Source organism: Cygnus olor, chromosome 19, assembly GCF_009769625.2.
Source record: "Cygnus olor isolate bCygOlo1 chromosome 19, bCygOlo1.pri.v2, whole genome shotgun sequence".
Classification (NCBI taxonomy): domain Eukaryota; kingdom Metazoa; phylum Chordata; class Aves; order Anseriformes; family Anatidae; genus Cygnus; species Cygnus olor.
In genome coordinates, this window is record NC_049187.1 from 7,869,524 (window position 1) to 7,894,125 (window position 24,602).

Below are 24,602 nucleotides of genomic sequence, written 5' to 3' on the forward strand. Positions count from 1 at the left end.
CCTGACGCAGGCCTTCTCGTCTGCCTGGAGCTCGTTTTGTTTAGTCTTAAAAACCGTCCTTGCAGCCTATAATTAGCCCAAGAAACCCTGCTGAAATCCCCGTGCGCCGAGGCGTCCAAAGGGCAGCAGGCAGCAAGCGCAGCCTGGGAGCAGCTCTGTGCGCCCCATACTCATTGCACGGACCCCAGCCCCATAGCCCCTGGTCGGGGGGGTCACAGCCACCTCAGTGTCACCAAGCAGCTCTGAGCCACGGTGGCTCTGGTGGGAGGAGGGAGGTTCGCAGCCCCAGGGGTGGGAGCGCGTCCATGGATCCCCATCAGCCCACTGCAGACGTCTGACTGCTGGCAGCGAGGACGGAGCGAGGGGCACAGCAGTGCAATGAGAGGTGCAGAGTTCAGCCCCCTGCCCCGATGGCTCCACTGAGGGTGTTTTTAAGCAGGTCCTGGCTCAGCGCAGACCCCCACGGCAGGAGGTTTCTCGCCTCAGCCCCAAATCTCTGTTCCCCAGTGCACAAAAACCTGCGGCATCGGCGTGAGGATGCGGGACGTGAAGTGCTACCAGGGGAAGGACATCGTCCGTGGCTGTGACCCGCTGGTGAAGCCAGTCGGCAAGCAGACCTGTGACCTGCAGCCCTGCCCCACAGAGCCCCCAGGTGAGGCCCCCCAGTGTTTTATTTTCCACTGCCCCCCAGCTTGCTGCTCACCCCAGGGGGAACATAGAGGGGACAGAGCTCCCTCTGTGCCCCAGGGACATGGTGTTGTGCTGTATCTCTATGTAACCCTATTAAATAAAAGGGAGAGTTCAAAAGCAGCGCACTCCGACCTGAAGACAAGAGGGAGCTGTGGAGAGCTGACCTGGGTGGTGCTTCTGTGTGATTCCAGCTCATGTCTAGGAAGTTTCGTCTGTGCCATTACTTTAATGAGTTTTGGTCTCCGAATGTCCTGTGGGATTTGTAACTATCTCATTATCTGACTCGCCTGCTGGCTCAAAGCCCCTGTGATCTTTAGCGAACACGCGGTTCTAATTCTTTAATAGGATTTGGGAATAAGGATGATGTGGGAGAAGAGCACAGAGGCGGGAGGCAGGTTTGGGGCCTGCTCTGGGCCTGGCTGCAGACCCGGGGTGCCCCCAGCTGCCAGCTCGGCCTCCCCGCGGGTCGGGGGCACGCTGCAGTGCTTTTTGGGGTGCCTGGTTGTCTCCTGGGAGCGGGTTGGTTTCATCCTTCCTATGGATTTTATACAAACAAAACAACTGCAAACCCACAGGATTTAAAGCAAAATACTGCTCTGGAGGGAGCTGGGAGGGAGGGTGTTACGGTGGGTTTTGCCCCCCCCTCTCTCCAGCACCTCATTTGCCCTGAGCTCCTGCTGTCCTGCTGCTGGATTCCCACTCACCTTCTCAAATACCCATTTGGGGCGGGAGTTGTGCATGTGCTGGGGTCAGCAGGAATTGCGTGTGCTGGGGTCACCCTGTGCCCTGCCACCGGAGGCCCTTGGCTGGGGACAGCCCGGTGCCGGGGTCCCTCGGTGGCTCGGGGAGCTGCTGGGCAGTTCCCCCAGGGAGGAGCCCAAGCTTTGGGGCTGGAACCAAGTGCAGCTCCCCAGGGCAGGCGTGTTGAAACGTGCCAACCTTGTACCTCTGCCTGGGCTGGCGATGATATTCATGGGGAAACCGCTTGGCTTTTCCAGGGGATGCTCTGCCAGGGAGCATGGATGTGACTGTGGCAGCCAGGGCGATTTTTTTGTTTTTTTTTTCCCAGCCCATGGTATTTAGGGTAGGCTGTGTGCGGGACATAGGGAACTCATGAACTTGCAATGTTATTTCTTTTCTTCCCATATCAATTCCTTTTTTTCTCCTTCTCTCCCCCAACCAACCTGCCTGCCCTGCAGATGACAGCTGCCAAGACCAGGCAGGAACCAACTGCGCTCTGGCCATCAAGGTGAACCTGTGCAGCCACTGGTACTACAGCAAAGCCTGCTGCCGCTCCTGCCGTGCTCCCCACTCCTAGTGCGGGGCCGTGGGGGCCCGGCCAGGCTTCTCCCCCCGCTGCCGGGGTCCCAGGCACCGTGCAGGGCGAGCTGCCAGGCCCTAAGGGTGCTTCCCATCCATCCTGCCCTGCCGGCGCAGAGCTGCTCCCCTCTCCTCCCTGGTCATCAGAGCTGTACATAGATCCTGTATATTTGATTTCCCCCGACGGCAGCCATTCACCTCTTTTTACAAGGTCTTGTCCTTTGGTTTCTTTCTGCCTGTGCACGTTTGGGGTTGGCAATAGGGCGGCGTGAGCCTGTTGGAGGGAGAGCACCAGCACCTTCCCCTTGCGAGAGTTAGTGCCTCCTCCCTCATTTGTCCCCAAAACCTGCGCTCTCGTTAGCTGCATTTAACACGGTGGGGAGCTGATCTTCATTTGCTAAATGAACTCGAGCCCAGGCCCTTTTTTGTAATATGTAGGTGTATACTTTTTCAGAGGATTTTATCTTATAATCAAATGGTAGTTCCATAGTCCTTACCAAAAAAAAAAAAGAAACATAATGCTGACATATTGTATATAATATGGAAACATAACTGCACTTTATATCACAAAAAAGACGTGCTCTTTTTTAATATATTTGTTTACATACAGTGAACTTTATCCACATAATCATTAATTTGTACTCATATGTATATTTTAATAAAATTGTCATATTTATGGTGGTATTTTGTTTTATTCTCCAGTTTGTGGTGGGTGTTTGGAAAACAAACTCTGTGCTGGAAACAGTGGTGTCAGGGCTACAAGCCCGTGTGCTGGGTTTGTTCGTGGGGGAAGAAGAGCAGCTCTCAGCCCAGGATGAGGAAACACCACTCTTCTGATAGTCAGGCAGGAAAAAGTCCCTGAATTTGGGTCCTTTCTGGGCCATTGCTAGGGGATTTGGGATTCTCTGGGAGTTACGTGTATGGGTTTATGAACTACAAGATTTTCAGGAGCCTGCAGGCAAAGCGGTTTGATATGGTACCAACAAAAAAGGGGCTCCCCAAGGAGGTGCTTGTTCTGTGTTTCCAGGGGCAGGTCTCACCAAGCATCCCTGCTTTTGGTGCCTGTGCCCCAAGCCCCTGCTCTCTCCCCTGTGCTGCACGGGGATCTCATGGGGGGGAGTTCCTGCACCTTTGTGATGCTTCTGCAAACAGCACCCTGCCTTTGGAGGTGCTGGTACACAAAGATTGGCCTCAAAATCCATGGCAAAGTAGTTTATTTCTTTTTTTTTTTTCTTTTTTTTTTCCTTGATGCCCAAAGTCCTGTACAATAGTTCACCAGGTGAAGGTTAGAGAAAGTCAATCATTTGCTTAGTTTCCAAGCTACACTGGAAGGAGGAAAAAAGAAATAAAGGAAGGCTGGAAAGATAAGTACATTCACAAGAAATGCAAAGGATCTGAAGTCTAAATGCATTTAAACAAACTGCAGTGAGCACTGTACAACCTGGCTGTGCTAATTGGAGCAGGGAGATGCTCCCTGGAGCGCAGCCTGGGCAGGACCAAACGCTGGATATTAAATGTGTACAAAACCAAGCCCAGACCCCCCCCCCAAATCCCAAGAGAAACCCCAAAATGTCAAAGATACTCTGCAAAGACTGACTTGTACCTCAAAAGGTGTGGTGGGGAATTAAAAGCCCTCACAGTTAAAACGTCCGGATAGGCTGCAGGCAGTGCGGGTACGCCGATGGCTGTGGAGTGCCGCCTTTTTTCTTCCCATCCCATCTTTCAAATCAATGCCTGACCCAGAGCACGGCACCGAGGCCATCAGAATCCATTTGCAGCCCCTGCGCCCTCCACTGCGGCAGGGCGAGCTGTCCCCCGCGTCCAAGGCGACGCTTTTAACCTGAATACTGCACAGTCCGGGAGCAAGAGGGTACGTTGTGAGACAAATCGTACATGTGGAGGGAGGAATTGAGCCAGCAAGGAGAAAGCGGGGCCCGTGAGCACCCCGTGGACACACCAGTGCAAGGTGTAGGTCCTGGTACCATGGCTGCAGTGATAACAAAACTACTCCTTCGCAGTGTGGCCGGCACCCAGCACCAGCTCTGTGCCCACCACTTGGCTCGTGCAGCCCTGGCTGGACCCAGTGCGGCCAACGGAGCTGGGGCAGAGCTGGTGCCGAGCTGGTGCCGTGGTCCTGGCCAGGGGAAACAGCACGGGGAGAAACACAGAGGTGGCTCTGCCTGAATGTGAAGTGTTCTGACATCCCTGGGAGGGGAGAAAGTGTCGTGGGTGTTCTTGTATTTTTTTTGTAATATATTTTTTTAATTTAAATTTATTTTTAACTTTTAATAGAAAAAAAAGCATGTAAAAATGTGCACGCAGGGGCGTACGCACACATACATGGCCATTCTTGCTCTCCCAGCGCTCAGCTCCCTAGATTAGAAGTAGCATATGGTGTTATTTGGGGAGGGCAGGCTGGTTATTTGCGGGGGGCAGCTCTGGGTATGTCCCTCCATCTGGAAGCGCTCCGTGCGTTGCTCCCACCCGGCAGTGCAGCCGTGCGTCTGTGAGCTTGCAAACCACCCCCGCCCCCCCCCCCCAGCCCGGCTCCATCGGGCTCTGCAGGCGGGGCCAGGCTCTGCACCCGCTGCCCCCAGCCCCTGAGGGTCTCACGGCTGCGACCCGGGGAGAAATGGCCAAGGGGGGGCAGCGAGAGGGTGCAGGGACAGGGACACGATGGGTGCGCACGTGTGCATGGCTGCAGCACGGAGCGGTGCAGGACAGGGCGATGGAGGGGTGGGCAACAGGAGCCCTGCTTTGCCAGGGGACCATGGTGTGTTTGTGTGTGTGCACGTGTGTTTTTGCACACTAGGGCCAGGAGCCCGTGGGTGCCGTGTGTCCCCGGGGAGCAGCAGCGGGTGCCCGCTGGCTCGCAGCACGAGGCATTTTGCAGCCACCCCTGTGCCCGTCACCTGCCCGACACTCAGCGCTCCTGCCTGACACAGAGGAGGGGCATTAACTCTGTATAAAAGGCTGCACAATATCAAAATCCTCTTTATAAAAGAAAAAAAAAATGCAAAGCAGCACTAGAAAACCTCGTGTCCCAGCTGCAACTGTCCTCACCCTCACTCACCCTTTTTTTTGCTAACCCTTCATATTACAATTTACCACGTCTCTGCCTATAGAACGCAGCAATACATTCAAAATCTCCCCAACCCCCCCCCCCTTTTTTTTTTTCTTTAAAACTATTCTGTGGATTTTAAAAAGTCCTTGGAAAGGCGCGATGCTGCCTCACACGTCGGTGCTGATGCTGCGGCTGCGGGAGAAGGCTTCCCGCATAGCCGAGAGCCGGTTGGGGTTGAGCGCCTGCAGGTTGCCCACGCTCACCGGCAGCTCCAGGTCTTCCTGGCTGACGGTCTGGTAGCTGACCCGGTCCCCCCCGTTGTGCAGCTCCTCGGGGGGCTCCTGCAGGAAGAAGGTGGGGGGCTCATACTGCCCGCAGCCGGGGCAGCCGCTCCGGCTCGGCGTCGGCTTCTTGCCGAAGGGCGAGGAGGCGTAGAGGGACGGGCCGTTGGTCAGCACTACGTTGCGGTTGCAGTGGAGCGGAGGGATGTGGGAGTGCACGGCGAAGTCGGGCTCCTCCTCGTCCTCCTCGGACTCATCCTTCTTGCAGCAGTAGTACTGGAACGGGACAGGGCTCAGCCAGGGGCCCGCTGCGCCGCTGGTGCCACCACCGTGTCGCCCCGCGGTAGGGAGGTGGGATCGGGCACGGGGACCCCCTATCTTGTCCTGTCACCATCACGGTGCCCTGCCCTGTCCCCATCACGGTGTTCTGCCCCGTCCCCACCATGGTGCCCTGTACTGTCGCCATCATGGTGCCCTGCCCCGTCCCCCATCGTGGTGCCCTGCCCCGTCCCTATCACAGTGTCCTGCCCCGTCCCCATGACGCCACATCCCCAGCCTTACCTGGAGCCTACAGTAGCAGAGGACAGCGATGATACAAAGTAAAATGACAGTCGCTAATATTCCACCTGTGATGACCACGGTCCCGGCTGTCATTCGCCCTCTTCTCCATTAACAGCCTGCAACACAGAGCACACGGGGTGGTGGGGCACGGTGCTGCCAGCTGTGGGGGGCTGTGCCTTTGTAGAAGGGTGAGGGCAGGATCAGGCCTGGTGCCAGCACTGGGAAAGCCATCAGGGGAGCCCTCGTCCCCTCTAAATGCCACCTGGCAGGTGGGAGAGGATGGAAAAAGCCTGGTGCAGTGAGGGGAGAGATTTACTAAGTGTTAGTGCAGCCTGCAGGTGTGCTGAATAATTGAGCTCGGGCAACAGCACACCTCGATGAGGGGGTGAATGAGGGTGCTGGGACCCTATGGGACCTGCACAAATGGTCCTGCAGTGAAAATCCCATCCTGTGACAACAAGGGAAGCAGTGTCCACCTGTAAGCTGCCCATCAGCTGGCCGAGCAGGGTGCCACGGGGTGCACAGCACTCCCAGATCTCAGCTGTTCTGGGTACCAGCAGGCTGCTCTGCATGCCGGAGGTGGGTACAGGGAAGTAAATCCTGACTGGTGCCAGCACGGGGCTTGGCCATGAGCTCACAGCCCCCTCGGTGCCCTCCTGGCACACTCCGTGCCCCGTGCTGGGGACAGGGACCTGCCCACGGCTCCTGCCTGGAGCACGGAGCTTCAGGAGCAGCGTCGCAGTAAGGGAGGGGGGGTTTGAGCTGTGCACATTTTTTCTCTGAGCCTATAATCCATTTTCCCCATGAAAACAATGTGGTATTTTAATTTGGAATAACTGGAACTGCTAAGTGAGCCTTTAACGATTGCAGGGACAGGCGCTCTCCTCTCCCCTCCCAAAGCAGCGAGCTGTGGTATGGGATGGATCCGCCTGGTGCGGTGGGGACCGAGCTCTGTGCCTCATTTGGGGCAAGATGAAGTGTTGGTGGAGCATGGGGGTGCCTGGGACAGTGCTCTGAGAGCCCTGAGTGTTCACACTGAGTATGCTGACCATCACGGGGATGCTGCCGTTAAGCCACTTGCTTGTTTCTCAGGGTAGCACCAGCAGCCTCCTCTCCCAAAAGTGCCCTTAGGGGAATTTGGGTGCTAGCATGGTAAAATGTGTAAGGCCCCCAACCCTGCGCTGAGCAGAGGCTGTGCTTCATGCAGGGTGAGACAAGCCCAAGCCCTGCAATGCTGGTGCAGGTCTTGTGCTGAGCATCCCTCCCCCAGGAGCTCACCGGAGGCCTGAAGTTCCCTCCAGCCGTGCAGAACAAGACCGAGCTCTGCCCCGGGGGGGATGTGGGGAGCGGTGCTGCTGCCTGCACACACCTCTAGCAGCCATGCACCAGCACCGGCATCGCTCTGCAGCTCGAGCAGCCCCTTAGTGCCACGAGAGTCGAGCTGGGAACAGGATAACCGCCATAAATTAAGAGAGAGAGTGAACTCTGACCACCTACCCGACAAGTGCTTTAACAAAGCTGGCCTCCAGCTCGTGAGATCAGGTTAAACCAAAAAAAACCAGCCACCCCAAACCCAAATTGCTTCAGCACCCGAGGAAAAGCAACCGTATCTGTCAGGGATTTAACCTGCTTCCAAAGAAAATAAATCTGCGGCATATTTTCAGGCGCTTAATGTCCTGCTAAAGTTGGGTAAGTGCTGAATGGATAAAGCAGTATCACATTTTATGTCGCTGCTGAGCGGGGCTGTAGGAGCGGGGGGAATTTATACCACCACCGTGCAACATGAGAGCTTCTCGCACCGCACGGCCACGGCTGGCCTGGCTGAATCCTGCCCTCATCCCTGGGGCAAAACGCTCTGCAGCGGTTCAGGGGGACACAGCCAGGGGAAGTGTCCTCCCAGACTGCATCAGGGATTTGGGAACTCCTGCTCAGAAAGGGATTTAGGGCCGTGCTGGGTGCCCCTGCGCCTGCGCTGCTCCCGTTTCCATTAAATGGTTGCCCGGGGGCAAGCAAGGGAAGCACACAGTGACGGTGATGTGCTCCGCTTCCCTCCCCACCGGTGCCACTGTGGTCAGCCAGACGTGCCACTCACAGCCACCACTCGACACAGAGCCAGACCGTTTGCATCTCGCTTTTTCCCTCCCGTAACATACTTGTCTGATTAAAGCTGGGTACCTGGAAGCATTAAACTCTCCAGCATGGAAAGGAAAGGGGGGGAAGCCCATAAGCAGAACAATTCCTGTCTAGACCTCCTTTTTACATTTGTTCCTAATTTCACGCTCCACAGGCTCCCATATTCATATATTTAGTAATAAATATCTTGGTAAAAGGAAGTGCTTTGCAGCTCCGCTGTGGGCTCGGGGAAGGTATGCAGGAGCCCTGCTAGGAGGAGCACAGGCACCAGCAGGCGCGTCCCACGGCCACTTGGCTCCTGCCTTCCCCCTGGGTAACATGAGGAGCCCTCGAGCTACCAAGGATGCCCAAACACCCGAAAAGTTGAAGATATTTCTCTGCACGGCTGCTTCGGGCTGCTCCTGGCTGAGCTGCTTTGGTTTAGGCACCGTCCTGTGCCTCTTGCCTGGTTTTGCCAGGCCATCTATGGCTGCAGCTCTAGGGATGTGGATGGCACCAGCCCTGCAGCAGCTGGAAAGCCCAAAACATGAGCAAATGGCCTTCTCCGCTCCTTGCAGCCTGGAGAAGACACAAGCAGACCTCCCAGCAGCTCCAGCCCCGGTTTGGTGGCTCCTTCCCTTGCTCCAGGTGCTGGAGCCCTCCAGCCACAGCGGGCTCCTGCTGCCTGACTGGACCCGGCCTGGTGGTGGCTGAGGTGAGGCTGAGATTCCTGTAAGATACCCTCAAGTGCCAGTTAAACCAGCTTCTGGCGTTTGCAGGTGTAAGAAAAACCTTCAGGCTGGACTTCTAGATGAACAGGGCCTCCACATATCTCATCCCATCCCATGGTAACACAGTCACCCCAAGGCCTTTTGCACTAGCTGGAAGTGCATTCATGGCAAGTACCAAAACTGAGCCTCAGGTTGGTGTGCTGGTCCCACCAAAGCTGTGCCTGCCCCAGGAGACCGTGCTTTACCTGCAAAGAGCCGTGACCCTCAGCTTGTCCTAGTGCAGCAGCGCTCCGTGCATCCCCTGCCAGCTCTGGGGCCTGCGGCCAGAGGCGGCACATCCAGCCCACAAAGGCTTTTGCCCAGCTCTTCCACGCACAGCTACCCCTGATGTCATGCTTCTGATCAAGCCCAGCTTCAGAAGAAAGGAAAACAGCCCAGCAATTAGAAAAAAGACAATGGGAGAGCACACGAGGCGTGCAGGACGCCCGAGCTGCAGCTTCCCCGAGCTTCTTGCTGCTGCTGTCCACCCCGCAGCTGGGTGCAGGCAGCATCTGTGACCCAGGAACTTGGCCCAGAGGTTAAAAAGAAATCTCCATGTAATGAACTGCCCTGAGAAGGGGAGACTGGATCTGAGCGCTTGATGCTGCAGTGTTTTGGGGGAACCTGGCTTGCTCTGGCCTCTCAGTGCCAGCGGTCTGCCCAAGGGTAAACCCCAAAGCAGCCAGCGGGAGGGGAAGCCCGGCAAGCAGCCTCCAGCACGGGTGGTGGGAAGGCAGCAAACAAATGAGAAGCCCAAACCTGTCTGGTGGCAAATAAAGCCGTGTTGTGGTGTTTCCCCCAGTGGCCGTAACCCTGCCCAGTCAATGAACAAGAGCCAGGCTCGAGAAGCAGCAGGGCAGCGTGCCAGCGGGAGGTTTGCACTCGGGGAGCCGGCGGGCAGGGCAGCTGCCAGGAACACGGGCACAGGACGCGGCTTCCCGGCTGAAACCCACTCCAGGCAGCAGGGCTGCGGCACCGCTCTGTGATTTTTCTCTCTCTCGTCCCCGTGACGGCAGCACCGCTGGCCTGGGGGCTGATGCTCTGCACAGACAGCAGGGATTTAAACAGTCAGGGTGCACCGCGGGCAGCTGGGCGCTCAGCCCGTGCTCCTCCTGTCCTTCCCCACTGGCATGCTGGATCAATGCATGGGCGATGGTTTGCAGCCACTGCTGCCCCTCTGCCTCCTCAGCACCCATCCCAGCACCGTGAGCAGGTGTCCTGAGCTCCAGCCTGTATCCTGTGGGATGTGCCGGGTCATTGCCTGCTGCCCTTTGGCTCTGGGCTGAGCAGGGGCTGCTAGCCTCCCTGCTGTCCCCTCTCTGCAGAGCATATTTCTCGGTTTTCCAGGGTCACCCACAACACCCAGCTGCTCCTGGGTGCTGGAGGTGGTGCTGAGGTCACGGCAGCCCTGTCCTCCTGTCATCCTTCGCAGCACAGTTCCTGCACCCAGCAGCAGAGCAGAGGTCGGGCACTTCCCCTGCCCTGGAAATGAGGCTTTGTGCCACTGCTGACAGTCCCACAAATAAGCAGGATTTTTGGAAGGGTGTCTATGGCAATTGGAATGGGCTGCACTGCTCGGGAGAGGCAATCAGGCCTGGCTGGCCCGCACAGGCTGTAACACAGCTGGGAGCTTTTACACCCCATCAGAATGGGAAGCAACAAAACCTCACAACCACCTGGAAGTGCCTGCCCTTTTCTGCTGCCTTTAGAGGTGCTGCCTGCCTCAAAGCCCGTCACTGAGGCCACTGACCCCCCTCAAGAGGTAGCCCACAGCTCGGCTAGGTCTGCAGAGACCCGGGCAGCTTCAGCCCCAGCCCTCCTCAAGCATCCCCCAAGCTCCTGCTGACATCCGGACCGGAAACAATCCATGGAGGAGGTGATCGATAGCTGGTGCCCAGTCAACGATTCATCTGCTAGGCTCCTGCTGGCGCAGCGCTGAGCTCTGCAGAAGAGCATCCCGCGGCCATCGGGCTCCGGCTCTGCAGGATGCAGCACGGCCAGGGACTGTGGCTGCTGGGGACAGGGAGGGCAGGAGGAAAACACCTTTGCTCTGAGGCCACGGCCCCGAAAAGATAGAAGGAGTTTGTGGATTAAAAAAGAGCCCTTTCTCTGCTCGGAAGCCAGTCCAATGCTCCCTCCTGCTGGTTTTAGCTCCCCTGGCAAGGAGGCAAGCCTCAAGGTACATCAGGCTGATGCAGGATGAGCACCAGGGCAATACGGGCAGTTTACATGGATCATAACCCCAGGTAAGCTGCTCTGTGCCCCAGGATCGCTCCCCTCTGCTCTGCGCCTTCCCGGCCAGAAACGCTCCCGGAGCAGCGCCGATGGCCAGGCAATGGGGACAGTCAAGTGTCACACTGAACCGGTCCTTCCATCTGCTCTTTTTATCATCCCACACAATTTCATAGCCCAAAGTGCTCTGTTAAATATTATATGGCAGCCCAAAGATTCAGAGAGAAGCCACTGCTTTTCTGACGAGCTGTATGAGACTTCTCCATATGCTGCGGACACAGCGGGCGCGTGTCCCCGCAGGCGGCAGTGCCGGCGCAGCTGGGCTGTGCTCCTGTGCTGGAACAGCTCAGCGAGAGCAAAACCCAGCAAAGGATGCCCAGACAACTCAGCAGGGACATAACACAGCGACAGCCACTCCGAATTTTGTGTTTTCCTGAACCAAGTATCACAGAAAAGCTTAAAAGAAGCAGGGATTCGTGGGACAATTAGGGATCCCCCCCCCCAATTGCCGTTATTTGTATTTAAAAAGGAGATCAGCTCTTAGTGAGCCTTCCGAATGCTCAGCACACTCCAGCAGGCTGCCTTCAAAGGGAATCGATTTAGGGGATGCCAGCCCCAGCATGGAGCGAGAGGGAATATGTGCACTGCAATAATGAGGCAATAATGTTGGTTAATACAACCTAATCACTCCTAATGAAAAATAATATTTGCACAGCTCATCAAAGCGGTGTTGAGGCTTACTAAGCACAATTCCAGGCACGAATTTAAGTGACTGCAGATGCTAAAAGGAAGGCAGCAGTGCTGTTGGGGAGGGATGGGGGAAAAATGGACAGTGCCATGGGAACATCCTCCTTTCAGTGCCATGGGACCTTTCCGAAGGTGCCTCTATCACCATCCCAAAGGGACCAGGAAAGGAGTTTGCAGATGCTTCAGCATCGCCTGGAATAAAACAAGGTACATTCACCCTGCTTCATCACTCCGACCTTCTGTAAAACTGCAGAGAGCACAGCTGGGAGCAGGAGGGGACCAGATTGCTAAAAGCAGCCCTGCTGCAGCCCTACAATGGCCCTATGCTAGCACCAGGACAGAGTAAAAAGAAAAAAAAAAAAAGGAACCTGTATGGAGGTGATGGGATCTGCTATCAGACCACACCAGAGAGCTTTGCCCTCCACAATCCCACCTGTTCCAGCCCAAACAATCACAATCTGCATAAGTACCAGGAATTATTTCCATGCGCCAGCTGGAAAGCAGGCCGTCATCCAAAACACTCTTAAGCAGCCTAAACTCCTTTAAAAAAAAAAAAAGCAAAAAAAAAAAAAAAAGCAAGACAGGCTGTCTTTCCACCCTGCATCATTTAATCTCCTCTTGAATTATGGTTTAGTCAGCCTGAGATATTAGCATGAGAGAGAGCAGTTTTTTTGGTATTAGCAGCTTGAGATAAGCTGCAATCACTGCTAAGTGGGAAATAAGTCTGGGGTAGGGACACCCCCCCCACGGAGACTTCTTCTTACTATAAATGTCGGCCTTGATTTGTACTTTTTCCTGTCCACGCAGGGATCTCCATCACCACCCAGCAAGGAGCAGTCTGCTGAGCAGAGGCTGAAAGATCACAAAGACCCAATTGTCAGAGAGCTCTGCTGAAACGGTGCAGCAAGAGCAGAAAAAGGCGCGTTTGTCCTTCTGAAAGAGCAGTGCCTCCCAATATTGCTCCGTTCACTTGGCTTTGGAAAGCTTTTAAGTACAGAAAAGAGAAGCTGCTGTCCTAACAGCCTGATGCTGTGGGCAGGGGACGACACCTGTGGGAGTGAGAGCTTCCCGCAGGTTTTACCAAGTTACTGAAGCTGCCACAGAGAACAAGGGCAAAAAATCGCCACAGGGCTCCTGAGAAAGTCCCCTGGCCCCGAGACAGTGATGCTGGAGCTGAGATGGGCCAGGGAGCCTCCATCCCCCTGTCCTGGTCCTGGGGACAAGGCTGTGGCAAGCCAGCAGCGCCGTGCATGGGGACAGTGAGGTCTTGGTACCCAACGGCCCTACAAATCCACGGGAGCAGCACCTCATGGTGGCTGTCCCCACAAAAACTGATGCAACTGGGGGCATCTGGTGGCTCTGGCCCTGCACAGAACCTCAGCCTTACGGGGAAGCGTTGGAGCAGCTGGCCTGGGGAGATGGATGGAGTCAGCCCCGCGCTGTTAGGGACACCGTGTGCTGGCGTTTGCCTCAGGTAACCACAACCAGCCCCAGCTGCGAATTCGGCCTTTGCGACACCTCAGCCAAAGCCCTGCGTGAGGCCAGGCTTCCCACCTGTCCTCCTGGCCAACGAAACAGTACGGAGCCTGAGAGGCAAAGCTTAGCTGTACTTATATCCATTTCACAGGCAGGAAAACTGAGACCTGGGACGGCTGAGGTTCTGCCTTCGAGGCCAGGTTTCATGAGGCCTGTCGCACGTTTCCAGGCCATGGTGGCTTCCCCCGGGCCAGGCACTGAGGTGGGGGCAGCTCCGTGCTCCTTCCACACCCTGGTGCTGGTGGTGGGGAGGACAAGCCCCCATCTTCTACGGGACCCCTGCGGACACCGAGGCACAGCCGTGCGCCAGTCAGGATGCATGCAGGGTATGCTTCCACCGAGCAGCAAACGCAACAGGCCTTGCATTTCCAGGAGGTGAGAGCAGAGCTCAGCGGGACAGATCTTGGGCAGAGTGAATATTTGGGAGTTGCCCAGTTCTGCCTCATTTGCTCAGGATTCAGGGACCCAACGAGAACAGGGTGGAAGCAGCAGGAAGCACCATTTCCTTTGGTGTTCATTAAGTGAGTTGAGAGCTCCAGGGAGCATCCCACATCTAGCTGCAGGAACGTGTTTTTTTTCCCTATTCGGGGAATTATGATGGGAATGGGTCCCTAGGTCTCTCCTGGTCATCATGTCCAGGGTGAACCTATCTCGGCTGCCCTGGAGAGCCAGCAGCAGCCAGGGATGGGCCCTTGGGGCTGCCTGAACACCCACGCAGCCCTGCCTGGGATCTCGGAAGAGATACACCTTTCTGCCTTAAAAAAAAAAATCATAAAAAGGGTAGGGAGTTTCCATAGCTACAGCTTTACATCGCTCTCGCAAAGGCTCAGGTTCAACCCATGCAAGGAAAAGCAAGCAGGGTGTTTTTTCCTACTCCAGCCCGGCAAGTTAGCACAGTGCATGAATAAATAAGTGGAGGAGAGAAGAGCTTTTGGAAACACATCTGAATGGTGAGGGCTGCCGCTCACCCTGCGTCTGCCTCACCCAACACTTGTGTGGGGTCTGAGTTTCCTTTGCAGGTGGCATCGAGCCCCCGGGGCTGGTGCCAGCACCACGCATTGTGGCGAGGGATGTGCAGGTTGATTATGAACAAGGAGCGATGGGCTTCCTTGTTGCCTGTGAGTTTTCTTAAAGTCTCCTTATGCTCTCATTTTTTATTTTTTATTTTTATAAGGATTTATCATTGCTGCATCAGGGGAATTAATAGGGACCAACAGTTTTTGGCAACTTTACTGAAACATTTCCAGTAAATTTCCTTTTTTTTTTCTCCTCACCTTACTTCTGTTGCAGCTTTTCCTGAGAGATCAGAGAGGGAAAGGTTTAACTCAAAGGGAGACAAACCCACCACAACAAAATGATCACAAAAAAGGCAGAAAATATAAAGTAATTCATACAGCTCAGCTGAAAACCATCATTAGCCGAATAAAGAGAGAGAGAAAAACCTTCACACAAATTGTTCCACTTAAAAACACGTGGGCTTAGCAGAGCTGCTGAGATCAAATGTTTGAAATATCGACTATTCCCAGGGATGGCATCTTTCAGGAACCAAAACACATGCGATGGTGTATCTTTTTTGCCTAGCATCAGCATCGGGACGACGCAGCCGCTGCCTTTGAAATGACTCCGCGATGCTGGAGAGGCCCTGGGGAGCGATGCGCTGCTTCGTGCTCCCCGCTCATGGCTCGCTCATCCTCTCGCCGTGTCCCCCAGGGTCAGAGGAGCATTACTGCTGGCACAGGCTGACCTGGAGAAGCTCGTTCCCAGGCCCACGGGTCCATCCTTGGGGAAGGGACGGGGCAGGGTGCTCCGGCTGCTCGGTGCCTGGGTGTTGCAGCCTCGCTGCTCCTCGTATTTGCAGCAAATAAGCACCCCAGCAGTCTGCAGTTCCTGCCTTCCTCACTTAAATGAGGCCTGACTTGTGGCACCCTAAAGGACTGGAAAATGCCAAATATCTCCTCTTTAAAAGCCAAGCGTTAGACCAGCACTCTGAATCACCAGCCTGCCCTGAGCAGCGAAGCCCCTGCATGGCTCCCATCCCCTGGCCCTGCTTAGGGGCAGTCCGGCTGGGTACCAACAGCAGCCATGCCTCCCCTGGGATGCTCTGTGCTTGGGGGTTCGGGTCACAGCAGCCCCGTGAGGATGTGCATGCAGGAACCCATCCACTCAGGCTTGCACCCAGCACTGCCCCCCTCCAGCCTCCAAACCCTACCCCAATTTCGCCTTTCCTTACTCAAGCCCTGAGAAAGCTCGCTTCACTCAAACAAGTTAGCTGGAACTCATTGGGAAGAAGGAAGGAGGTATTGCTAAATAGCTCTTCACACCCCAGAGCTAATAGTTCAGCTGGGACGAATTGGGAACTAATGACAGCAATAACAAAACCTTTCATTCTCTGATTTCCTGAGCTATCTAAATGTCACCCCAGCCATGCTGATGTTGGTAGTACCACAACAAGCACTTATTTAACAGCCCACCCCAATAGTAAACCATGCATGAAGCTGTTTAACAGATATGTTTAGGTCTTACAAAACCCAAACCTACAGGCATGTGCACCTTCACTGCCCCTGCCTGGGGGACCGGAGCTCCTCAACACGCGGGTGCCGGGCACGCGGCGGAGGGCTGCTTGTGGGAGATGCCCCTCGCAGGGTTAAACCGAACACAGGGCTCCTTTGGGAGTCAGAAATGCTCTCACCACTGTCTGCAGCCCCAGCCTGTCACTGTCTGGTGAAACACAGCAGCTCTGGGCAGTGCTCTCGTGAGCACAGGGCTCAAAGCACAAAGGTGAGCCCAAGGCTGCTCTGTGTTGGGGATTTCTTCTGCACTTGCAGGATGCTTCAGTTCTGCTTCGGGTTGGTTTGGCTGGGATATTATGAAATTGGGCAACGTTGTGTTATTCACACTACGACGTTAGCATTTGTGTCACACAAAGCACTTTTTCTTTTAGGGTTCCTGTAAATGCTCTCATCTGTGTTCATTTTTGGAAATCTCTTTTCGAGCAAAACCCAAGCACTGGTTACAGAAAAAGCATTTCAGCATTTGAAGGTTTACACATTTCTGTGTCTGGGCAACTCTAATCCTCTGCAGTCAGTAGCACTGCCACAACCCAGCAATATTTATGTTTTTTATTTGCTTTCAATCAAGTCAGACAATATTTTAAGACTTACCCTTTGTCTGCCAATCCTACCAGTCAACAATACATCGTAATATTTATAAAAGTATCCAGACAGCAAGTAAGATTAGTACTTGGTTTCTCAGAATCTGGTATTATAGCCTTGTGTTTTCTATAACCTATTGTGTTTTATTTAAAAATAAAACAAAAACAAAACTACGATGCCAGAAACTCAAGGGAAAATATGCACGACCGAGAAAATCCCACTTTCTGTGGGCTGAATCCGCTCCCACTGTGAGAACTGGGAAGTCAGCAATGCTAAACTGTCGCAAATCAGAAAAAAAGCAAGCTGGAGCTGTCTAATATTAATTGCATAAATATTATCCTTGCCTTTATCCCAGAGGAATATGCCTGCCCATGGGATGGGACATCCAGTGCTGCCCAGGGGGGACACAAGCAGGCGTCCACTGCAAGGAGCAGCCTGGTTCAGCCGCACTCAGGAGCTGAAGACAGCCAGGAGATGCTGCACCTGGGGGAATCCTGGCTGCAGCTGTGCCAGGAGGCATCCCTGGCACTTCAAGCACCCAGATTTAGGCACAGCAGCTTTGTGTGTGCGAGGTACCGAATGCCCTGGGGGCTCCTGCCCATGCCGCAGTGAGCTGAGCCAAGCCAGCACCCTGTGCTGCACCCCAAAGCTCAGTCCTCCAGGTACAATAAAGTAAATTACACCAAAGTGACAACCAAAGCACAAAATTTGGCTAATTGCAAACCCAATCAACACTTATTATCCTCCCATTCCCACCCTCGCTCCCACTCTCACAGCACGGCTATTTTTCCCCAGATCCCCCTGCTAATCTTTCCAGGGCTTAGCTACCTGGCAGGCAACACTGATCAGAGTAAGAGAGATCCCTTTCCTTCCACATGAGAGCCTTATAAATGAGATCCCTGCAAATCCTGGCTTGCGGAGGGAGACCGGGCAAGCTCCCTGCCCTCGAGGCCGCACATCTCCCGGGCTGCTCCAGCAGCTGGGGTGCTGAAGCCCTTGCTCAGAGCCGAGTCTCTGGCAGCATCAATACTGTATTTTTTCCCCAGAGGGAGCCTAGCTTGCATTTCCACAAAAGGCATAATATCTTGCTGTGTAACACACGTATTTTGTTAACTGCAGAGTGGCAGCATGCACGCTATTGTACAGTGAATGATTTCTACAGCTGAAGTTGCAGCAGAGTCAAATTGCAGCAATTATTGATATCAAAGGAGAGCCGCTACTGACTGTCCATCAACCTAAATATTTAAGAACTGGCCGGGTTTTTCCTAAGGCAGCCTGGCCTTTCCCAAATAACCCAGCCCGTAACAGCCTCAGCGTGCTGGCTGCCGCTAGAGGGATGCACGGGGCTTGCAGGGCGCAGCGGGTGCTGGCGGGCAGAGCCCCAGCATCTGCACCTTGAGCAGTGGATGCTGGGCCCAAGGAAGGGTGGAAAGCCAGGAATAACAACGTGCAGCATCGTCTGCAGGAGCACGCCAGTCCTGACAGGCAGCCAGCGAGGGGGAGACTCCCCGCACCCAGCAGTTTGCAGTCTGGCTATAAAGGGAGACACCAGAAACAGAAAAAAAAAAAAAAAAAAAAAAAAAGAGAGTTCGTGGTTTGCCAGAGCTCGGGCAGGAAAACCCGCGACAGATCTTGAAGCAGAGCCAAATCCATACCGAGAGCAAAGGGGATCCAGCCATAAATGCACAGCAAAGGCATGGCAGCTCCCTGTGCTCAAAGGGGAAGCACACGGGGAATTCAGAGCACGAGCTCTGTCCCTGCCAGGCACCTCGGAAAGTACTTGCTGTTTCCTGGGGGCAAAAGGCAAATAACCTAGGGGAGAAAAGGTGGAATACTGGGAATGAAAATGAGCCAGGTGCTTTGCAGGTAGGCTGTTTTTCTCACAGGAGATGAGGCCTCTAAGCGGGTGGCTTAGCAGAGCTGCAGCTTGCACGCTGGAAAGCGGCCGCTCCGGGGACTCGTCTGGCCCGTGCCTGTGAGCTCCTGTCTCCTGACACGCCTGGGCACACTCACAGCAAACACCAGCCTGGATGGCCTCTGTGGCATCTTCTACAAGGAATTCCAGGACATCTCCCTGCTGGGGCTTGCAGCAGCCTCTGAACGTCGAGACATTTTGGTCTGCTTCAGCTGGAGCAGCCCGAGTCAGGGCGATGCAGGGGGGACACGACGACGGCTGAACCAGTCGCATCCCCTGGCAGTCTGGGTCTTCCTCTTCCCACAGGCGGCCTGTTTCCTTTCATTAATTTCATTAATTCTCCCCTTTAACCTCAAACAGTGAACCACTTGGTGAGTAAAGAGACAACCTGGCTTTGGCTTTGTGCCCCCATCTCGCTCACCCAACATCCCCCACAGAGAAAATCAATGGGAAAACAGAACGTGAGAGGTAGGAGAACGGGATGCGATCTCCCCGTCGCAGCTCTCCAGGGCACGTGAAACAGCCAGTGAGAATGGCTGCTGCTTGCCCGCGGCCAAGGTAAGAACCAAGGAGAGATTTCTGCCATGTGAGGCTGGAGTGAGTGGCAGCAGAGCCATGTCCCCTCTGCCACATGCTCTCAAGTCCTTGTCACCTGGCTGAGGGAAGGGGATGCCAGCTGCCACTACGCTGCTGCAAAAATTCACTTGCCCTTCTTTTTCTTTTTCTTTTACTTTTCTCCCCCTTTACTTATTTATTTATTTTTAATACGGCTGTTATTCACTGACCGGGGGCATGTGCTCCTCAGAGCATCTCCTGCAGCAGGCACCGAGGAGCCCCCTGCCAGCCTCCCCTCGCCCTGCAGAGCCCCCTGCCCCTCATCTCCAGTGCTCAGCACTGACCTTACCCCCTGCAAACCACAACTTTATTATTTTCAGAGCCTCGGGGAGGATTTTATCTCGCCCTCTGCTAATGTGGATCCTACTGTCCAGTTATGCTGACCCGAGAAACGTTTTTACTGCAGGACTAACAGTGGGCTCCCCTACACCCCCCCGTGCCCCCAGCCTGCTGCTCCCACATCAGGCACACGCTGCCGAGGCTTGGTCCGACAGCACTGAAGGAAACAGAAAAATCTCTGCACATTTTCCGCTTGGGTCAGGTCCCTGGCCTGCCAATCATGGGCTGAGACTTGCTTTTGGGTTTCTGCTAACTTTCCTTTAAAACAGCCCTCAGAAAAAGGCAATTATCGTAGGGCCATTAAGGCTCTCCCCATTGCACGGCCAGATAACTCGCTTGGAGTCTCTTGAAATAACCTTTAAACAATAGATCCTGCCTTGTTTGCTGGATGGTTCTGAGCTCAACGGTAATGCATCCAGATGTCAGCCGTGTCTCCTGTAGGCCTAACTATTTCTGGAAACACACCAAGGGCAAGTTGTTTGGGTAATGTCAGATATTGTTGCAGAGAGAACGTGACAAGTTCCCAGCCCTTCGATAAAAGCCGTGGAGCACGGAGAGGCTGCTCGGGGTGGCGGGGCTGGGGGTGCAGGGCTATGGCAGGACTCCAGCCTGTGTCCCTTCTCGTGCCTTGTCCCCTGCACGATGCTGGCCGGGTACCAGAAGCTGGGGAGAGCCTGAGCTTGGCAGGCTCAGGGCTGCATGCCTGGTGCTTGTTGCTGCAGGTGGCTTTGGTCCTGCAGGTAAGAAATAGGAGAGAAGCACTGGAGACGTCCGGGAGGGGCTGAGTTACCCGGGTGGCAAATTTGGGGAGCAAGCCTTGGCTCATCCTGTGCTGCTATTGGGAATGAAGCTGAGCACCGGCCCTGACCCACTGCAGGTGCTTGTTGCAAAAACCCTGCCTGAAGTGAGGGAAAACCAAACCCAGCCCCTGACTCATCGCTGGCCTCCACCCCGCAGCCTGCACCAGCACATGGCCGGGGGGTGCCAGCAGCTCCCCTCCACGAGAAATCCCAACCCACGGCCATGAGGGACGGGGTGACATCAGCTGCGCCGGGACTGCCAAGCCCCAAGCCCCTCATGCAAACACAAAATGAGCTGGAAGCCAGGAGGCTGAGCTGCCTGTGCCCAGCGGTGGCTTTGTCACCTCGTCTCTGCTCTGGCCTTCCCACGGATGTCTTCACCAGCAGCATCATCACCTGGGAACGCATCACTTGGTCTCTGCAGAGCCAGCCCTTATGATTTTGGCCTGATTCAGCCCCGTTCCTTGTCCCCCCACGCTGCCTCTGACAGATACCTGGTGAAATGCTCCATCCACAGGATGAACTGCATCCATCCATGTCCTCCTGCTGGGTCCCTGACCTGCCGCTACTGCCTCCGGGCTCACATTAAACTGTCCGAGGACACTTCAAAATCTTATTACGACTTTTCACTTTTCCCCCCCTCCAACCTTTGAAGCTGACCTCTGTGCAGGGCTGTTCTGGCAGGCCTCAGAGGGTGCTGAGGTCCCAGCCTCGTCTGGACTGATCCCAGCTGTGATCCAAAGGCAGCTGGGACGTCTGGAGCGGGTCAGAGTCCATCACCCGGCATATTTTTAGTCCCTCTGCCAAGCTGTGGTGCTAGAACATATGCTTTTTTCTCAGGCAAAGGGTGAACAAATCCTGCCTGCCGCAATAAATTAGCTCACGAGGAGAGAAGGAGATAGACAACGCGGGGAGAAGTGTAAATTAGAACGGGAACGAATTGCAAGTTCAAGCCCAGCACCTGCCACCTCCCCTCCATCCCTCCCCTGCTCTTCTCTAGGGCTGTCACATCACAGCCGTGCCCGCAGGAGCCCTGCCAGCAGCATGCACCTCTTCGCTGGCCATGTCCTAATCCATATCCATGACAACACAACGGCCAGGTACCCGAATATGACGGGCAGGAAGGTTGTTACTGTTCCTTACACCGCCGCTAACACAGCTGGGCACCGTACAGCCAAATGGAAAGCTCCCAGGTAGGTGAACACCTTGCAGCTGTGAAACTCCCCACTGAACGCCACGCTGAGCACTGAGGACGTGTCCTGCTGAGCCCAAGGACCAGTGTCACAAATTTCTTTGGGCTGCGAGGATGCAGCCAAGCTCCCTGGGCTGAGCACAAATGCCCCAGGGCATCCCGCAGGTCTCTGTTACTTCTGAACATGTTCTGGGGTGGCAGAGCCCCTGCGGCCAAACCTGCAGGCTCGGCTCTCGTGTCACCTACGAGAGGGTTTGGGCTCTGCTGCGACTGCAATGCAAAAGGGTCGGGGGAGACTTTGCAGCCGGACCTATCCACCAGGCTTTGCTGAAAGCAAACAGGAGCTTGGCGGAGCTGCAATCAGTAAACACGGCGCTGGGCATGGTCTGCATCCTTCGTGCGCAGGTAGGCACACGCACGGGAGAACCACCTGCATTAGCAATCCACATTACTGATGGAAAACAGGAACAAGCTCAGAGATGCTGTTTCCTTCCTTTCCCCTCACATCCACTCACCTTTCATAAGCAAACCCCAATGTATTGAGGGGTGATAAATCAACATCAGTCCCTCCAGGGGGGGATTTTGTTGAATTTCTTTATCTCCTTTGAGCACCGGCACTGTTTCCTAAGACTTCTTGTCACCGTTCTGCACAGGAACACTGACATGCAGAGGAAGGAGGTTACGGTTTAATTACAGCTGCACGCTCTTTAAGGTGTTTAAAATCTCTTTTCACCAACTGACAGCCGTAATGTATCTTTCTGCTAATTTCAGCTGAGAAGAAAAACAGCCATAAAAGGCTGCAAACAAGCCTCTGCTACTCACATGCCATCACAACGGGGCAAGCACCTAAAGACAGCTGTGTGGCTAGCTCAGGCACACGGTTTATGCACAATTTACATAAACTCTTTTCCCTTAACAGCATTATAATTTAGATGCTTACTCAGTGAGGACATAAGATGCGAGGACTAAAAACCAATCACGCCGGGCACTGCTGCTCAATTGAGGTCACTGAGGAGCACTGCCTGCACCCCGAGCATCGGGATGTCAGCCAGGTTTCCCAAAATGACAGACATCCATCATGGAAGACCTGAGCGCACGGTTTCACCAGCTAGGTTTTATGCTGATTTCACCGCTCGTTTCAGGCTGGAAGACAATCTGTTGAACCTCAAAGTGCAGTCTTCTCTTACCTTTAATTTATTCTGTCAGAAAACTGTCTACCTTAATGAGTACGAGCACACCCCCACTGCCTTCCAAGTTTGGTGATCTGTTATGTCAAATATAAATAATCCTGTCTGAAACCACTCGATACGGGGAAATGAAAAGCCATCTTCCCTCGGGGGATTTCTCTCCCACGCAGCCCCCCCATCCTGCAGAGCGAACGACGGCCATGTGCTTCCGCGAGCTCAGCCCCAGCCAGCTGCTGTATTAAACAAACCCTGCTACGAGCAGCCCCCAGATAATTTTGCCATCCCCTTCCTTGCAGCTACCTTTGCATTTCTTTGCTGTGGGTGAGCCTGGGGGGCTGCTCTGCTGCTTAACTCAGCTGGGGGGGGGGGGGGTTCCTGTGTCCTTTGGAGCCAGAATGCCAGACAGGAATGATCCCTCATCCTGGCTGCCTGGTTCCGTGTGAGATGCCCAGAGGGGGTACCCAGAGAGGCCGGATTTGTCCCCACGCCACGTGCAGGAAGGAGGACGAGCTGTCCCCGGAGCAAAGGACACGACCTGAGCACCCAGCCAGGGCACGGCGTGGGGGGCATCTCCCCCCGCCAGCCCTGAGAGAGGCTTTCGTGTCCTTCTCCAGAGCTAAGGCTTTGAGGCTGGCGATGCTGTAGGAACCAGCAGCACCGAGCCTGGAGCACCCCGGTGTTTTTCATCCTGCTCTAAGGCGGTCGGGCTTGACCGGTCCCCCAGAGACAGGCTCTCGGAGAGCGGATGCTGTGCAATACTCAGCCCCTCTCCAAATCCCCTGCCAGCCCCAGCGCTGGAGCCAGGGCTCGTCCTCTGCCTGCTCTCTTTGTGAGCATCCCCCAGGGCTGGGGGCTAGCTGCCGGGGCTCCACAGTCCCAGTCCCACCCCAGCAGAAAACCAGTTTAGGATGCACCGGGAAGAGGAAAAGGGGAGAAGAGGAGGAAACAGGGGAAAAAGGGAAGACCCCCCCCCCCGCGGCAAAGGACGGGGCAAGGTGCCATCCCTTCTCTGCCACCCTCCCAGACCCCGTTACCTTCGCTCGGGGGGAATCGTGCCGGATCTCTCAGGTGAGGACCGCGTCTCCCGAAGTCTCCAGCTCGGAGCGCATCAACGCAGGGACGAAAACAAGAAAGAGTTTAAAAAAAAAAAAAAAAAAAAAAAAAAGGTACTAAGAGAAAAATCAAAAACAACACAAAATAACAACAACAACAAAAAAAAACAAGAGCAGCGCCCAGGCCGAGGCCAGCTCAGGGTGCTGAGCGGAGGAGCGGGCGGCAGGCACCCTCTCGGCACATGGCCGGTGCCGGCAGCCGCGGCGGTGCGGGGGGGTGGGGGGGGGTGGGGGGGGGAGCCGCTCCCTCCCCGCCGGGGCCGCCAATGAGGGCGGTGCGGAGCAGCGCTGCGCCCCCCAGCCCCGGCAGCACGGAGCGTGCATGCGGGGTTCCCCCCCCCCCCCCCCCCTTCTTCTCCTCCATCCTCCCCCCTCGCCATCCCCGCCCTCCGCAAGGCGCTGCCGAGCGGGAGGTGCTGGGGGGGGGTCCCCCCGGGGGGTCCCCCCCCGCTGCGCAGTGGAACCCACCGAGATGGAGACACCCCCCCCCCCGCATCCCCCCCTTCGGCCCCAATGAACCGGGAACCCCCCCCCCCTCCCTTTAATGGGGTCCGGTTGTCCCCGCATGGAGCCTGGGAGGGGTTTGACCCTGGTGCCTTCATCCCCGGTGCAGGGAAAGCATCCTCCCCCTGCGAGGGGGGGGGGGGGGTTGAGGAAAAAAGGAGTGACCCCCCACCATATAGCCCATTCAGCCCCACAGACATCCCGTGGCTTTTTACGTTATGTGGCTCTGTCCCGGGGACCATGCTGAGGTTTTTGCCCTCTGGTTTCGGTGGCAGCATCTCTCCGTGTCCCTTCCAGCACGACCTCAGCTACTTTACAAGTCCTCGCCCACAGCTGTCTCTGAAGGTGCTGGCCCCGTACACGGCGCGTCCAGCAGCAGCAGGGGCGATCCACGGGATTTCATCAGTGTCAGGGTGGTATCACAGAATGCTTGAGGTGGAAAGGGAAAAGATTATTGTGTCCCAGAGCTGAAG

At 55.2% G+C, this 24,602-nt stretch overlaps 2 protein-coding genes across 7 annotated transcripts in view; one reads left to right on the forward strand and one right to left on the reverse strand.

Moving 5' to 3' along the window:
• The window catches only part of ADAMTSL2 (ADAMTS like 2), a 25,069-nt gene extending 22,383 nt beyond the window's left edge, over nt 1-2,686 (forward strand). For 5 of the 6 annotated variants that reach the window (XM_040531420.1, XM_040531417.1, XM_040531418.1 and 2 more), the window contains 2 exons: nt 508-652; nt 1,890-2,686. In XM_040531420.1, the coding sequence (XP_040387354.1) occupies nt 508-652; nt 1,890-2,008 (264 nt within the window). In that variant the 3' untranslated portion in view covers nt 2,009-2,686. Of the gene's footprint in view, nt 1-507; nt 653-1,889 lie in introns of those variants that run through there. The other variant, XM_040531419.1, reaches the window with a different exon arrangement.
• A 2,411-nt stretch (nt 2,687-5,097) lies between these two features.
• FAM163B (family with sequence similarity 163 member B) lies at nt 5,098-23,826 on the reverse strand. The gene is made up of 3 exons (XM_040531426.1): nt 23,548-23,826; nt 5,917-6,032; nt 5,098-5,631 (listed from the first exon to the last, which is right to left on the reverse strand). Exons 2-3 carry the CDS (start codon nt 6,007-6,009, stop codon nt 5,242-5,244), a joined length of 483 nt encoding a protein of 160 aa, XP_040387360.1. The 5' UTR covers nt 6,010-6,032; nt 23,548-23,826; the 3' UTR covers nt 5,098-5,241.
• Between the last annotated feature and the right edge of the window lie 776 nt (nt 23,827-24,602).